At 43.4% G+C, this 12,543-nt stretch overlaps 1 protein-coding gene across 3 annotated transcripts in view; it reads right to left on the bottom strand.

Moving 5' to 3' along the window:
• Positions 1–12,543, bottom strand: part of PLCB1 (phospholipase C beta 1) — a 632,132-nt gene that overhangs the window by 52,119 nt on the left and 567,470 nt on the right. For all 3 annotated transcript variants that reach the window (XM_083175630.1, XM_083175632.1, XM_083175631.1), the window contains exon 31: positions 8,475–8,561. In XM_083175630.1, the coding sequence (XP_083031756.1) occupies positions 8,475–8,561 (87 nt within the window). The remainder of the gene's footprint in view (positions 1–8,474; positions 8,562–12,543) is intronic.

Below are 12,543 nucleotides of genomic sequence, written 5' to 3'. Positions count from 1 at the left end.
TGCTGAATTAGGGTACATGACATTAAGATAAGCATCAGGGTGGCAGAAAACAAAGGTTAGGTTCTGTTGTAGGGAGTATAGAGTAGAAGATAGTCTAAGAAAGAGAAGGTAAAGAACATGAGGGCAGAAAGCCCTGCGCGTGAGAGCTTACATTCAAAATAGGAGGGGCAGACAGAGGACTAGGATGAGAGAAGGCTGGGTTTGATGAAGAAGTGGGTCTTGGGAGCCCTGTTAAAGCTTTGTAGAGAAGTGGAGAGTCTGATAGGGAGAAGGGGAGAATTCCAGAGGTAGGGCACACCATGGATACTACACTGTTAGTGAATTAAGACACACAAGTACTCTGCAGGGGAATCACTTCCCATGGTTGGAGTGTCTCAGTCACATCAGGGATCTTGCATCATATGATGAACTAGCCAAACCCGCTCGAAGCAAAAGCTTCAAAAGCTAGTCTGCTACCTTGTGATTTCCTCTGTGTTTCTGTATGTGTGATTGCCTCTGTGTTTCAGTATATGTGAAAGAGAAAGAGATGTAGTTTCACTCGCTGCCAGCAGATGGCAGTGTTTCGGTTACACACGGACACTAGATATACAGTATATATAAGATGAGGAAATACATGGGTACGTGTATTTGCACTATATGCTCTAAAATAAACATTTCCTATAAAATATTCAAACACATTAATCTCATGATTAATTTAACAAATAAGTACAGTGGGAATAACTAATGATTTACAAGAAATTTTGGAGAGATTCAATTCGGCGTGGGCATTGCCTCACACCTAATTGAATGTGCTGCCTGATTCAATTATCCCCAGGCGCTGCAGGGAAAAATGTGTTAAAAAGCAAACTCTGCATTTTGACGAGTTAGATTTGGGTGAGTTATTTTGTTTCTGTGCAGGGTAAATACTGTCTGCATTATTTTTACACTGCAATTTAGATTTCAGTTTCAATACACCCCACCCAAATTTAATTCTCTCTGCACGTTACTTATGTCCCACCGGCAGTGCACATGGTTTTGCCCATTTTCCAAACAAATTTGTACTGCAATCAGATCTGAATAAGGGCCATTGTGTGGAATCTATGGCATACCATGCATTAACCCATGGTTTACTGCATGGGAAAAATGCCCATTAATTGAATAGCTCCAGACATGAAACCCAGAGCTATTCCACTCAAGGCAAACTCAGAACTCAATTGAATTCCTCTCATGGAAACATGAACAGGTGATTGGGTGGCCCTAGAGCAGCGATTCCCAACCTTTTTTTCTCTCCTGTACCCCTTGATAAGCTCTTTATGAGAACTCCCCTCCTCTCAATATGAAATATCCACAACACTTACGTGTGGAGTGGAAGTGAGCGGTATGCGTGTCCTTATATTAAAGAGTAGAGGAGGAGGAGTGTGTGGTCAGGAATCGCGTCTATCTGTGTCTTGCCGCTGGCTGAGTACTGTCTCCAGGATTCCCAATAATGCCTGTAGGATTAATGCCGTTGCTTCCTCCACCTATGTCAGCGCGGGGCAGATGACAGCTGATGTCAGAGGGCAGATTAGGTAGCTCCCAGTGGATTGCTGGTTGGGCAAAAGCACGAGGAGACGCTGATGACAATGCTGCAGACGAAAATGGCAGTGGTGCAACGTGATTTGACTCCATGGCAATGGGGAACTTCATCCGCTATTACCAATATTATTTTCAAGTACCCCAACCGGTCGGATTGGTTGTGTACCGCTGTCCTAGAGGTATAATAAGCATGGCTGTTTGCAGCATCTTTAATCAGACACACTAAGATCTGGTGCATCCTCTTCAATCTTAAACTGTTCGCAGTCCAAACAGCAGTATGGCTACAGGTCCCTTGGGGTCAAAATCATCCTGATACTGTACATGCTCCGTTACCAGCATGATCTGACATCATTGGAATAATCATTAGGTTCTCAAATCCATTATCATTATGTTTGTCTTTTATTCACTTATGGTCTCAAATCTCTAATGTTCTGTGCTCATATTTCAGAATGATTTTACGGCTACTAAGAGAGGTACAATCCCAAAGCTTCAGGTTATATCCTGTAAGGTTTTCTGAAAGAAACCGATAATCGAATCACATGAAATCTTCGGAATTTCATAATGGGCTAGAATATATAACATGAACTAGAAATGTTATAGTCCACTTGTGTTCTGAAAGTGGGCGGCAACAGGGTCTATGCGTCATTGCTAAATTTATATAAAGGAAGGTGAAAATTAATATTTAACATTTTCACCCAATATAATGTACACTAAGGGGGTGATTCAGGTCGGGTCGCTATGTTGCGCATTCGGAAAGGTGTCCAATGTTTTCTGCCTGCGCATGCGCAGTAGGTGGGGGTAGCCATGCAGGAGGCGTGTAGAGGGCATTCGCTTGCGTACCCACAAAAGAGATGGGTGCGCCCAGTAAAAAAACTGGGTGTCCCCATGCGACCGGGAGTGGCTACTGGCTTCCGTGGGCAGGCAGCTGAACATCCCCGGATGTCAGCTGCCCTCCATGTTCACGGAGCAGGGCGATGCTAATCTAAGGCACCAGAGAGGGACTTAGATCAGCGAGCGCTTCAAAAGTCATTCGATGGTTGGCGAGCATCGAATGGTTTGGCTTGCAAAGCAGCGGACTAACGCTGCTTCAGGAGTCAACCAGAATGAGGGTCTAAGTGTCAGCTCCATTCATGATAAAGGTGATGCAAGAGACATCATAGACACATCTGAATCCAATTACTAATATGGGGACCTAACTTCATAATGCTCCAAAAGTACAAAATATTTGGAGACTGACTGTGGGAGCATCCCCCACCTTCAGATGGTGTTTTTTCCTGCACCCCCCTGCTTACCTATGGGATGAAGATGGATCCATTCAGATGTTTCCACCACCACTCTGCTCCTTTGCTCGAGTCAGACTTGGCAATGATCAGTTTTACCCCTATTAAAATAGGATCAGCTGTATTTGCTGAATTATTGGGGGCTTCTCACCCCCCACCCCCATAATTAACATAATGATTAAGCCCTTTAACATCACCCAAAATCAACCAATAGCAGTAGCATTTCTTTAAAGTAAATTTTGCTGCCCCTGATTTAAAAAATATATAGGCCCTAGTAATCGGGGGACTTAGCAGAATACAAGTATGACAAATGTTTTCTAAAAAATGGTTAATAATGATGATAATAATAATAATAACAACAATTTTAACCTATTTCTGGATAAATGAGTCAATCCATATATGAGGAAAATCCTATAACAATAACATGGGCAGGGAACGTTTAGAAAAGTGATAGAACTAATTCTTCATCAATGCTGAACTGCAGAAGTGGGAAGTAAGCAGGCAATTGCATTTGTGGCCCCGAAGAGGTTATGTTATTTTTCATCACAGTAACCAGGCAATATGTAACTGTTCAAAGACAGCGAAGCCTGGGATTCAGAGGAGCATTGTTTTGTAAAGCTTAATATTACAGTAGGCAAACATTCCCGGAATATCACCCATGTTTTAGTAGCTATGGATAAAGTGCCTTCATGTACATTTGCAGAGGCTCGCCCAGATATCACTTGGCCTCACAATAAAGTAACCGCATTCTCATCACCACTCTGCACAGTATACTATTTCCCTTCCCATAATTCCCAACATTGAACTTTAAGAATTATAGTTTCATCACATACTTATATAGCACATACATGTAATTGACCCAATATGTGACACAATGAATACCCTCAGTGGCGTAAGTTCGTTACAGTTGCCCGGAGGCAATATACATATATAAAATATATATTTCTGTTAAGAAATATAGATAGATAGAGAACACATATATCTTTAAGAACTCAGCCACAGAAGCAATATCGTTGGCTTTTAAATAACTGATTTAAACTTGCAGGGGGGGCAGAGGTGCCCCCTTGGCAGCAGGAGCCCGGTGGTAGATGACTCCATTGCCTCCCAGAGTTCTGCCTCTGAATACCCTTATGAATGCATGATTAATGACTTTAGAAAATAGTGGAACTACCATGGGTGCAGTGCTGGCACCACTACAGGGCCTGGAGATGAGATACACACTCCACCTACTCCGCCATGCTCCTGGACACCTCCCAAGTCATGGAAGCACTGATCAATGGGAAAAGCATAGGAAGGAATTGTTCCAAACATGTTTTATACCACAAGATTAAAGATCAAGTACAGGCATGTTTTGACAGTAATATACAAGAACTGTTGTGTTACTGCTGAGCTAAATGTCAAAAAACAAAAACGGAAATGAAAATTTTGAAATAACTAATGAGACAACATTTATTGTTCGGTAAAGGACCATACACACTAGTCGATTTTGAGCTGAAAGCAGGTCACTTTATGCCATTTGAGCTCAAAACGGGCTAGTGAGTATAGCCGGGCGATGAGCGATTATGCACACTTCCACATCATCGCCGGCCCCAAACACCGTCCTGTTTGACAGGTGTATATAGTCTACTACTATGAAATGTCGTTCAACCCCGTGAAAATTGCTCAGTGTGTATGCGCTGAGTGAATTTCCAGCCAGCGTTTTGAACATCATCGCTGGCCATTCCCGCTGGGCAAAAACGCCCAGTGTGTATGGACCTCAAGTTTGCAGCAGTGAAAAAACAGAGTTTGTCAGCATGAAACATGGAAATAAATGTAAAGCATTACAAAAGATGTTTACAGACTGCAGAATGATTTCTAAACAGAGTAATTGCAGCAACATTACTGTGAGCTAACTGAAATTCTCTGCTTTGCTACTTGAGCCTTTTATCCTGTATTCTACCAGAGCCACTACATACAGACACAACTGTAGTACTGACTTTTGCATTTTATTTTCATGCTTTTACATATAGATCTTTCAGTTTTGAAGTCCAGGTGTCCTCAATATAGTAAGCAACAACCTCATCCACACACAATATTATTGCTTTTTAAAAGGTCAACCACACTATTACAGGATCTACTCGCCAATGTAATGAATGTCTATGAGATGGACAGTTGGTTCCATAACAAAACAGATAATGGGCCAGATGGACAAAGCTTGAAAAGTGATCAAATGGAGAGTGATAAACCACCAGCCAATCAGCCCCCAACTGCCATGTTATGGGATGTGTTTGAAAAAATTACAGTTGTGATCTGATTGGTTGGTGGTTTTTCACTCTCCATTGTATCACTTTTCATGGCTAAGTACATCTGGCCCTCTGTTTGATAAGTAGGGATAAGAAAAGCAAATCAGTGAGTCAAATGTTTTCTGGAGCTCCTGTAGAAACCAAACCGGAGAAAGTGAAATAAAATGTAACGTTTTCAAACTTGAACTTTCTTGAGCAAATGATCCAAGAAAAATAGAACTTCTGGGCCAGTGACTAATTATTTTATGCAAAACCGGAAAGTCCGCTCGTCTGTAATCCTGATGGTTTGTATTGTGGGATTTGGGTGTAGATGAATTACAACAGCGGAATTTATTTGTTTAGCTGACTTTTTATATCGGCTGTAGTTCTGCCAATGTGAACAAAAGTCATTCATAGAATGATGCCGCATGCTAAGTGCCTAGTGCCTGTCAACAATAGTGGGTAGAACATCACATCAAATTAGGACATATACCAATATGACAACACTATGCCCTCATCCATCTACGGAGTCCCCACTGACATAACTAAACCGCTTTGGCTTTGCAGGACTGGGCTGTCCCTGGGGACTATTACAGCACTGCCAACTCCTTTTCATTGATAGGAGCCAAGCGCTTCAGCTTAATGTCACACTGCAGCATCTGGCTCCTGTCCCTTGCAGAGGTGTCGGAATTTTGGTGTCACCCCCTGAAAGAGTGACACCTAGGAATGGCCTGAGCTCCCCTTGTGATTCCAATGAATTACAGTGTAATGAAACTGGCAATTATTAATTTGAAACCTGTTATTAAAACTGTAAATGTCTATATATATATATATATATATATATATATATATATATATATATATAGGTCCCCATACACACTGCGATAAGCAGCGAGCGATGCAACGCGTTATCGGTTTGATCACATTGCATCGCACGCACGCGTTTTGCATGTGATTTGCGTGCAATGCGATCAGCGGGCAGTACAAAAAGTATGTGCAGCACATACTTTTTGTGCTGTGCGATGCGATGCCCGCGGGAGCGGCCATTGCACGCTGATTATCACAGCGTGTATGGGAACCTTCAAAAAGGCTATTTATGCCTCTCCTCTATGAGATGAAGTACCACCACTGACCACTAGAGGCCACTCAAAGGCCCAAATTACTCCTTTGTGTGCTAAAAGATGTCATAACCAAAAGTGAAAGCAATTTTGGCAGATACACTGATCAATTTCAAACTTGCTGGGGATGGAGAGAGGGAGCTGTGAAGACAACGATTGGAGGTAGTGCTTGGGGTGGAGAGTTTGTGGGTAAAACTGTCACAGCTCAAAGTGAAAGTAAAAATGGTCACAGCTCAAAGTTTCAGAAGCCGTCATTCATGCGCAGACACCCACCATTGGGGACGGGGGCGAATTCGGAACTGTGTGAGCAGGTCTGAATCGGGCCCCTATATGTATAGGTCCGGCACCCTAGTTACATAAAGGGGGGATGCTCTTACATCCGCGCCCCCTTACCGCCGCTCATCGCCGGCTGCCGCAAACATAAGTATCGCATATGCTCTAACATATGCGATAATTATCACAAAAGACAGCTTTTGCGTTAAGAGCTGTCTTTTGCATTGACCCGGCGATGAGCGGCGGGTCCCGGTGGCTCCCCCCTCCCTCTCTTACCCGGCCTGGAGCTGCTGTTGCAGGGGGGGGGCGGGGGCGGGGCTGGCTCTCCTCCCTGCACACAGAAGAGGATGTACAGTGCAGGGAGGAGGAGGGAGCAGCTCTGTGTTGCCCGGACACAGGTGAGGGGGGGGGGGTCGGGGGGGGTCGGCGGTGGGTCGGCGCGGGTCACGTTAGAAGCCCATACGCTTCTATGGGTCATCAACAGATTTTTTTGGGTGATGCCCCACGTTGCGGTAACCCGGCGGGGGATGCTTAGAGCATCCAAAAATGCGGTAAAAACCCGATAACGGGGTTTTTACCGCATTTTTAGTTTAGAGAATCTCCCCCAAAGACTTTTGAGAAAAATAGAAACAGATTAGATTAAGCCATGAAAATGGTGTATAGGCTGCCTACCAAAATTAATCAGCAAAGCTGCCCATGTACAACTCCGAGGGGCGAAAGGACAGAGGAGATATGAGAGTAGCATTCAGATATATTAATAGAATTTAGAAGGGCTGATTTCTAGAGCAAGGGCACTCAGTGATATTGGATGGAGAAAATCTAGGCAGTTACATAAGGAATAACCCATTACAGCGAGGAATAACCTTCCAGCTGGTGTGCTGGGGGCTCATATGTAAAAATGCATAGAACAGACTAACGGCCATTGTTAGCACCTTAGTAATATTTAGAAAAACCACAGAGTATGTAACCAGAATGTCTCTGATTACAATGTCAATATTCACAAAGTCGACAGCAAAGTGTCAGTATTAATGCTGAAGACACAGTACATTGATATATGAGCAATGTCAACATTCCATCAGTGCCAACATAACGACGATGTTGACATTCTGAACATTAACAAAATATACCAAACCAAACTAAAGAGCACGGGAGATTCAAATCTTCAAATTCTAGAGCAGATGTTTTAAGCTTGCTGAAGTGATAAAGTGGAAGGTGGTAACGCGCCAGCCAATCAGCTCCTAACTCAAGTAACAGGCTGGGTTTGAAAAACCATACGTAGGAGTTAATTGGCTGCTGCGTTATCACCTTCCACTTTATCACTTTGCCAAGCTTAATAAATCTGCCCCTCCGTTTCTATTTGGCCTTTTGTCAAAACAGCCAAATGATGTTTGTGGGACCTATTAATAAAACTACCATCACATACTGTACAGTGTTACATTGGCCAAAAGAGCGGTGTCACAAACTGGTCCAATTAAAAACGACTAAAAACAAAACAAAAACATTTCAGAAACAATTTAAAAGCCAGAGATGGATCCAACAAATGAAGTAGTTGGGAACAGCACAACCTTTATCACAGCTATTAGCAGAACAGAGTATTTCAGCATAGGTGACACCTACATGTCCATGTGGAGGAGATTTTGAGGTGGAAATGACTAGGCTAATTGTGGCACCCACACACCATCATCATCAGCAATAGTACAGAGTACAGTGTGCGGGTCTCCAGTGAGATGTAAGCGAGGAGGTTGAGGTGTTCAATGCGCAGCACTGTGTGTCTATATAAGTTCATACAGTTAAATGGTCTAGTTGCAGGCAGCTAGCAAGCATAAAGCATGCATTGTTTTCAAAGCTATTTTTATAAATGGGCGAAAAGAATGCTAACGTGCGGTGAGCTCTGGGGTTAAACAATGACATTTTTTACATTCTGTTTTTTTTAAGGCTAAAAATAGATGTTATATAAGACAGAGGTGGGTAGTTGTGGGGAACGTTACCTTGGGCTTTTCATCCAGTATCTGCTGACGAATCTCTTTGTGCTTTTCTATAAGCTTTTCTTGTCTTTTGCTCTGAGCATCCTCTAACTAAAAAAAATAATACCGGGTATAGATCATTATCACCATGAGAGCCAAACAAATGTCATGAGAAATAAACATAAAGATACCATACAGACAATAACAGGCCACATCCTGAAGTGTATAACGTCATAACAAACACATGATCATGAAAACACAATGACACCTCGGTACCCCATAATTGCCTGCTCTCCAGGAATGTCCAGGAGACTTGCGAATTTCAGGAAGGTGTCCAAAACATGAGACCGCTGACCTCGGTTTGTCAAACCGGTCCTCAAGATCTACCAACAGTTCCCGTTTTCAAGACCAAACTGTCACAGTTTCAAACATGCTGCATTCATTCCTACTATAGATCCACAGGTTGCCTGAAACGTATGAATTGTTGGTAAATCTTGAGGACAGGTTTGGCCACCCCTGCCATAGACCATCCTCCTGGAGATCTGCCGACTGGAGACTTGATCATGTGATTGATATTATTGGGCCCTGCTTTCGCTGCACATCCATGCTATTTGTGTAAATGCACTAAGGTTGGCAGTGTTAGAGAGTAATCTATGCTGCATACAAACCGGGCACTAGTAAACGGAGGCACTGGATGATCTGACCTCCAACCTGATGATGTCACCACCAGGCGACTGAGCATGTGCATCCAGTGATATCTGTAATGTGCAGAGTATCACTGCAGGGCCTGATGGCTCATTGTTTATCACCGTAGGACTTATTTCACATTTACCGGAGTGGGAAAATTTGCTGTACCTATTGTTCTTGAAGGCAATCATTTAATTCAACCCTCAATATTGCTGCTTCCACTTAAGTGTAGGTGATGGGTGCAGACAGTGTATCCAAGGTCACCTCTCCAGCAGTACACAGCTCAGAGAGTTCTCAGTTCGTACAGTCCACAATCAGACATTGTGTACTAGAAAGGCTGCAGTTACTGATACCCCTCCATTTGATCTATTTTCAACCAGTTTAAAGCTGTGTAATGGTGGAGCTGAATAATGATGGTTTCAGTATAATCAAATTGCTTTAGTTGGCTGAAGAAGAGATTCCACAAGAAAATCGATGTATTTGATGAATAAATCAGAATCATCATTGTAATCAATCTTCTATAACACGTCCGCTGTAACTGTGGTTGTATCTCGTATCCCGCAGACAGCCGTTACAGTTTCCATTTTTAACCAACATGGAGACAAGAATAGAAGACTAGAGATGTTCAATGGAAAAGCACAATTTATAGGTACTCTATCCAGCCATAATTCCCTTCATTATAGGCCTTTAAATATAGCACCGTCTGCTTAATGTGCAGCAATGACATTTCAGGTTAACTCTTTGTTTTCTCTTGCATTGACTTGAGTGCAATGTCTCACTGTGTCTGCAACAGCACCATGGATACTTCACAATATGTGGATCTGTGGAATCAGGACACAAGGTTTGTCTGAGTCATAATGGGGGTGTGGCCGATGGACCACGAGAACCAATGTAAAGTCTGGGCGGCACCTGCTCATAGCTGCTTTGCATTGCTCATCTCCATTGGTATTAAGCAGACAACGCACAAATACCGGTGCTCGTGGCTCATGGGGTAGATGTGGCTACATACTCAATGGATGAGAGAAGCTAAGAGGTGATGCTAAGAGGGGGCAACTGGGCTAGACCATAAAGCTTGAGTGGGGCTGGTTGCTGGGGGCATGGCTGTAGACTGGGAGCAGTTATGCCCCCATTATCTACTAGTATTGGGTGCATTATAGCAACATCATAGAAATAGGGTGTTTACTCCCCCCCCCCCCCCTTAAAAATGCAGGTGCAGTTCTCCAGAGCACTGAGCATTAATTAACCTAAAAAGAACTAGGAGGTCACCTGGACATGGTGGGTGGGCCCATATATTTTTGGCCAACATTTGTGCCAAGCACCTAATTTTTGCTCTATGTTATATTGCAGAGTTTATAATTATTATTAATAACAGGGTGTGCGTCTGCAATTTCATGTGTGAAACTACAAGTCTCAGCATGGTAGCACCTCTCATTATGTATTATAGAATTATGGTATCCAATCTAGTTCCCCCGTATTCTATATTATGCACATACATACACATGAAGCAGAGACTAGCACCCCCCTTATTATGGTAAACCTCGAATAAATGTATACAATTTGTCAGTTTTAGGGATGAGTTTGGGGCCCGGTACCCTCTGGATTGGTGTGGCCTGGCTGCCTTGGTTCAGTATGATTTCCCAACAATCAAAATACCGATAATCAAAATACTGACCACCACTGGCTGACAGGCAAAATGCCGACACGCCCAAAGAGCCAACATGTAAAATGTTGAAATAACCAAAGGTCAACCTGATTTGAGGGGTGTCTATGCCCACATAGGTCGACATGGACACCAAATAAATGCACCGCGTCCCCTTGCACTGTCAGGCTCACTTGCGCTCCCCATGCTTTGAACTTGCTGCGCTCATCAAAGTTTTGAAATCTAACTCTATACAAACTTGGATCATGAAGTAAGAACAGATCGGTTTCAAAGAAAAATATAATGAAAACTCATGTCGCCTTTTTGACATGTCGACATTTTAAATGTCAGCATAATGGCATAATGTATGTCGGTATGTTGAGCGTTGTCAGTGTTTTGACTCTCGGCTAGTGGTTGGTATTTTGATTGTCGTAATATGACTGCTTCCCAGGTGCCTTGGTGCATCACATTACAGTATAGTATTTAATAAAGCACCTTTTTAGCACTATTATTTTATTACCTATGTAACAAGTATCATTACCTCTCACCCATGTAACACTTGATGTAGCGTATGCTTTTTATTAACACTTCCCACTACTTTAACCTCTCACTAGTGGGATGCCTGGGGGCGTTTGGTGTGTACAGGGCCGGCGCCACCACTAGGCAGGTCTAGGCATTTGCCTAGGGCGCCGGCCACTGGAGGGTGGTAGTGAGCTGGAAAGCTCTACCACCGCAGCAGCAGCGGAGCAGGAGAGCCGGAGGGAAAAGCAGGTGTTCGGTGAGTGAACACTCTCCCCCCCCCCCCCCCCCCCAGCAGCACGGCGACCATATCGCATGTCTGGGAAGACACACCGTGCACTGCCCCACCCCCTGTGTCCGGGCAGACACACGGCGCACCCCCCTCCTAGCAGGAAAGAGACTCCGAATTCCCCCCCTCGGCGGCCGGGCAGAGACCGTGCGCACCCCCCCAGCAGTTAAGCGCCGGGGCACCCCTCCCGCCTGGGGCGCTCCGGTGCTGGGTGTGTACTGACTTGGGGTCCTATATCCTGGACTTGTATCTCGGAAAGAGAGAACCCCCTGATCATGAGGTCACCTTCCGTGGTGCATGGTCCCATATATTTATGCCCAAAATTGATGGAAAGAATCTGATTTTTGTTTTATGTTTAATTACAGAGTTGCTATGATTGTTATCACGTTGTTATACGTGATCTCCTATTGTCTGACAGTGCTACATCCAGTCTTGCTGAGGGTCCCTTTTATTCCCAAATCATTTACTTTCTGCTGCCAATGCTTATCCTATTGACATATGATGCTGGGGAGAAAAGGGTTCCTGGCTGCATATGCAAATATGTATTACAGTAGGTTAGGTAATTAAATACTCAGGAATATAAATTGACTTTAAGTACACATTATTCCTCTTATCAAATTATGTGATGATTACAAAATGCAAATTCATCCCAAAAATGATTTAATATGCCATTGCCATTTAGTGCTGGGGAGGGGGGTATACTGTATCCCGTATATTTATTTAATGACTTTAATTATAGCTCCCGCTTTAAGCAGACGATATTTGACACTGATACCTGCAAGTCGCCATTATTTCCCTTGTGTGATTACATGACTGTTACATAATATTCATGGAACTCTGGAATTATACATAGATCCCGGTAAAGCCCTCCAGCAGTGATAACCTGGGATTTGCAGCATTCATGAGGGGAACTGATACAGGGCAATGCCGGACTTCTCTTGTTAGTATGATATAAGTTT

The sequence above is a fragment of the Crinia signifera genome, chromosome 3, assembly GCF_055691185.1.
Source record: "Crinia signifera chromosome 3, ASM5569118v1, whole genome shotgun sequence".
NCBI classification, from domain to species: Eukaryota; Metazoa; Chordata; class Amphibia; order Anura; family Myobatrachidae; genus Crinia; species Crinia signifera.
The sequence above is the reverse complement of the archived record's forward strand: the minus strand, read 5'-3'. Positions and strand labels throughout refer to the sequence as shown.